At 44.4% G+C, this 5,204-nt stretch overlaps 1 protein-coding gene across 1 annotated transcript in view; it reads right to left on the minus strand.

Annotated features, from left to right (window-relative positions):
- LOC106821522 (gamma-aminobutyric acid receptor subunit beta-like) overlaps positions 1 to 4,759 on the minus strand; it is a gene marked incomplete at its 5' end in the record, with an annotated part of 15,192 nt that extends 10,433 nt beyond the window's left edge. The window contains 2 exons of the mRNA XM_014826371.1: positions 1,071 to 1,153; positions 4,533 to 4,759. Of these exons, the coding sequence (XP_014681857.1) occupies positions 1,071 to 1,153; positions 4,533 to 4,759 (310 nt within the window). The remainder of the gene's footprint in view (positions 1 to 1,070; positions 1,154 to 4,532) is intronic.
- Positions 4,760 to 5,204: the final 445 nt, after the last annotated feature.

Consider the following 5,204-nt stretch of genomic DNA (forward strand, 5'->3'; position numbering starts at 1 on the left):
CAATATTGCCCAAGACCGGGGGCCCGTTGTCTTAACATTAGTCGTAAATGTTATCTTAATATTAACATTAGCATTAACTTTACGATGTTTCTGACTGGTTTTCCACCGGAATTCCAGGTTAAAATTGATTTTCGAGGTTACCTTAATTGGTTTTCGATATTTATATTGACTTCACATTGATTATTTGCGTAGTAGCATATTATTATTTGTTTACCTGTCGGAATGCGGTAGGAATGTACCCGAAATATATAGAGGCCTATCCCATTGTGATATGCTGACATAGAAAGTTACCCGGCGATTTGACCAAATGGCTACAATGTGCGCTGCTAGATGTAGTGACTGTTGAACCAATTCCATTTTTAGAGGTTGTACAGGAATTTGCTCCTGGACTACTACACTCTAGTCTTATAATCATTTTCCTTCTTCTTATTTTGAAGAGGAATTAGATGTTAAAACACACAGTCTATGATTCGGGTAAATATAAACTGTGCGCTCAGCGGTACGTACGGTTGATTTAAGTAGGCAACCTGGATTCAGTGGGCAAGACTGATTTCAGAGGGGCAACATTGATTTCACAGGGTAACATTGATTTCAAAGGGTAACATTGATTTCAGTGGGCGCGCTTACATTTCATGGCACATGAGAAGACACCAAACTCAACACGTTTCTATCGCGCTGATAATATATATATATATATATATATATATATATATATATATATATATATAAGCAAACTCGCGTGAATCAAACGAAACCCTAGGGAATGCAATAAGGAAGCAAATCCGCGAGTAAATGGCTCGAAAATTGTCGCGAGAGTTGTGCGTAATAACGGAGGCGGTCGACTGGAGGCAAGAGACGTGGTGAGATCGAAGCCCGGAAAACGAATCGTTATGGGATTTCAGGCTAGAAGCAACTAGAAGCAACGAGGGAACTAGTTATAATAGAACTTCAAACGGGAAGCGTGCAGGGACATCGTTATCACGGGATTTCATATAAATCGCTCTCTATGCGTATATTTATTGTGTATTCTGGGTGTATCCGCGGGTGTGAATGCGGTTACACGTACTTACAGCTCTCCACCTGAATAGAACATCTCTGCGTGTCCATGGGAAAATCCTTAAGGACCATCATACACATAGCCGTGAGTGTTAGCCTGCAAGAATACCATCAATCGGACAATGTAATAAATAAATAAACAGAATAGACACACAACGAATAAAACTAAAGCGAATGAATAAAACCAAAATCGATAGAAAAAATACTCGAAGAAGTCGTTCTTGTGTCATTGCCGACGTTATACGTATTGTAGACGTAAACTTGGCATAGTATAGTATATATAGCAGTAGTATAGTATATACATAGCATAGTAGTTATAGAGCTTCCCTCAAATAGAGTGTTAAAATTGAGAGAACATACTCTCAAATGCATTTTCTGATTCTAAAAATACGGAACATTAAGAAATGAATTCATGCGAATGATCAAATCCACAACATAAATGACGGAGTAAATGTGGTGAAGTTTTATTTATTCCCATTCTTGTTTCATGGTCATCGTGGTTCATCGGCACCTACGCCGCCATCTTACGAGAAGTGAACATCTTTGCTTATACCACAGTGAGCTTGGGAGGATTTTACAATGCTAAGAAGCGTTTCTATATCGACTGAGATCATCTAGACAAACGAATTTAAGAAATTTACATTCAAAAGCCCAACGGAGTGTTGTGATATCAGCTCGAATACTTTCTTCGTCAATCAGGGGAGAAGAGAATCTTTCTTCACTTCCCCGCCCATCGTTTCATCCTCGGCAACGCATTCCCGTATTATTTTTTTATCGTGGTCCCGGACGAAACCCACCCGTGCACGATCCGCATGGGCATTTTTCTACTGGCGCCATCTAGCGGTGGAGATGAACACCGAAACACATGACTGCCGTTATATTTGCAGTGATGAGATAAAAAATTGGGAACTTCATTGTAATGCCGCCACGGCGTGCGTGCGTGAGTGTTCATGAGAGTAAATGCTTCCATGCGTGACTGCGACGCCCATGCGCCCGTTGAAAGTAATTCCCATGGCTTTTCATACATGACGTAATATTCTAATTTTCTCCCGTCGTTGCCTCCGCCTATTTTTGCGTTTTTGCGAAATCGAAGCGTAATTTGTGTCAATATCGCTATAATTTATGTGAAAATTACTGAGAATAGCTACATAATTTGTATGCCTGAGTGATGCTAGAGTCGATACACATGACTTTATGCGTAGGCTGTGATTTTACCAGCCGTTCCTCTGCGGCAGTAGAAGCACTCTGCCCGCTCTTAGCACTCGGCACGCGCCAGTGCGCTAGCGAAATTAACGCCTGGAACCAACATGTCATGGTTAACCCTGCAGCGGTCGTTATCGCATGCAGGCGTCAGCTGCGTTACCATATCTATCCTACTTTTCGCACGTAGATTCATTCCTCTTCTCCCGCTCTCTCTATCGCGCCTTCTCTCCTACTCTCCTTCTCTCAATCGCGCGCTATGTATATATATATATATATATATAAAGCGAGCGAGGTAGAGAGAGATAGCGACATACTAGGAGGAAGACAAAAATATATATATTCCATCGCTTTCTACTTTCCTCTCTGTCTCTCTCTCTCTCTTTTTCTGTCTCTTCTCTTTTCTTCTCTTCTCTTCTCTTCTCTCTCTCTCTCTCTCTCTCTCTTTCGCTCTCTCTCTCTCTCTCTCTTTCGCTCTCTCTCTCTCTCTCTCTCTCTCTCTCTCTCTCTCTCTGTAGCTGTCGCTCTATCGGTCGCTCATTCGCTCTTGCTCTCTCTTTCTCTCTCGCTCTCTCTCTCTTTCTCTCTCTCCCCGTCTTTCTCTTTTCCTCTCGCTATCCCGTCCCTCTCTATCAGCAAGCTACATCGTCGAAATTCGATTAGATTAGAATTCAAATTCTTGAACTCAAAGCATCCAGCAGCCGCGCCAGGAAGAGCCACAAGGACAAATGGCGGGCGCGCGTTGACCTGAAAGATATTGTAATCCGCCATTTGCCAATTGCTTTGAGTAATGGCGTGGTCTGTGTTCGTGCGAGCAATCGGAAACCTAAAGACGCCGCTGTTATCCCAAGCGGGACGACAATAATGCAAAGCCGCAATAGAAAGAAAGAGCGAGAGAGAGGAAGAGAGAGAGAGAGAGAGAGAGAGAGAGAAAGAGAGAGAGAGAGAGAGAGAGAGAGAGAGCGGCCTAATGATTCGGACCGATAGATACGCGATGTGTGTGCGTGTATGTCTCTCTCTTTCGCTTTCTCTCTCTCTCTCTCTCTCTCTCTCTCTCCCTCTCTCCCGAGCGCGCGCGTGTGTGTGTGTGTGTGTGCGTGAGCGCGCGTGCGCGCGTGTGTGACTAAGTGAATTCGACATCGGAGGATTGTTCAGCGAGAAATCGAACGATCGCATTATTGTCGGCGTGTTTGTGAGAACCCGACCGAGCTGCATCTGCGATCCGCAGACACCGCGTCTACACTCTCATCTCAATATTCAGCTCTATATTATTTTTCCACCCCTATTAAATTTTTTTTCACGTCATTCACTTTCCCCGGTCAATATTATATTTCTGGGCCTATTTGATTTTTAAGGTGGTCTACTTTATACTCGCCGCGCGGAAGCTTCCATCGCATGAATTGGTTGCTGCTGCTGCAGCTACTGCTCCCGCCGAGGCACTGCCGAGTTTTATCGTGATAAGTGATAAGTTCGGCTAAAGAGCTTTGAAGGAATTTTCGAGCAGGCCTTTCTTTCCGTAAATTCTGTTTCGGCTGCAACTCACCGGAAAACACAGATCTTCACACAAGTCGCGGCGCCCAATAACAGTCCTTCTAACAGTCCTTATAGTGCCCAATCTGCTTCAATTGAACACGTTCCAGCATGGGCGATGCTATCGCTGGCAAGGTTGGGAGAAGACAATTATAATGCTAAAGATTGATATATTTCTCTCTCTCTCTCTCTCTCTCTCTCTCTCTCTCTTGTCTCTTCGCTCTCTCTGCTTCTACCCTCCCTCTCTCTCTCTCTCTCTCTCTCTCTCTCTCCTCTCTCTCCTCTCTCTCTCTCTCTCTCTCTCTATGCTTCGTTTTTTCACTACCTGCCATTGTCAGTCCCAATCTCGGTGTCTTACTCTATATTTCTCACTATCTTCTTTCTCTCAATTTCTCTCTTTATCGCTCTTTCTCTCACTCCCCCCTCTTTTTCCTATTTTTCTATTTGTATCTATATATCTCTCTCTATCTGTATTTCTCAACAGTCTTTCTCTCATCCTCTCTGTCTTTCTCTCTATCATGCTATATGTTTCCCCCTCGGTGTCTTACTCTATATTTCTCACTATCTTCTTTTTCTGCCTTCTCTCTCTCCCTGCCTTTTTTCTCTATATCCCTCTCTCTCTCCATCTCTCTCTCCCTCTCTGTTTTTTTTCTCCACCTTTCTCTCTCTCCATCTCTCTCCCTCTCTGTTTCTCTCTCCTCCCCTCTCTCTCAGTCTCTCTCTCCCTCGCACACAGATTCGCTTACCGTATGCTGACGAACACTTGCCCGTTGGCGCTGATTCGCAGGAACGTGTTCTTTGTCGTCGCGTCGTGAAAGTAGGCGTGCTTCTCGTTCACGAAGAACGTGTCCGGCACCCACAGCTTCGACAGCATCTGCGCTCCGACGCTCAGGCTCGCGTTCGGCCCACAGTCGTCAAACGCCAGTCGCGGGTCGATCCACGACTGTCGGAAGTAGATGTCCACTGTGAAGTCCTGTGAATAGATGAGAGGAGGTATTCGTTTAGGTTTACCTGAGCGGGATAACTTCCGTGGGTAGTATGCGATTAATTTATGCTAGTTTATATCCGTTTCCGGGGTACGCGTGCCCCCCAAATTGCCGACTTTGCGATATTGTTTTTTTTCATGTTGTTGTAGGTGTTAGTGTTGTCGATGGCGTGCTTTTGATTTTGTTGTGGTTGTTGTTGTCGTCGTTGTTGTTGTTGTTGTTGTTGTTGTTGTTGTTGTTGTTGTTGTTGTTGCTGTGGTAGTCGGCATCCTTGCGGTTGTTGTGTCTTTGTTGCTGCTGTTTCCCACCGGCAGCGACAATGATGATAATTGGTCGAGTAGTTTAAGCTTAGTTCGATTAGTAGCGTGTGAGCTTTCTCGTGGGGAGCCTGCCCGTGTGTGTGTGTGTGTGTGTGTGTGTGTGTGTGTGTGT

The sequence above is a fragment of the Priapulus caudatus genome, unplaced genomic scaffold, assembly GCF_000485595.1.
Source record: "Priapulus caudatus unplaced genomic scaffold, Priapulus_caudatus-5.0.1 Scaffold76, whole genome shotgun sequence".
Lineage (NCBI taxonomy): Eukaryota > Metazoa > Priapulida > Priapulimorpha > Priapulimorphida > Priapulidae > Priapulus > Priapulus caudatus.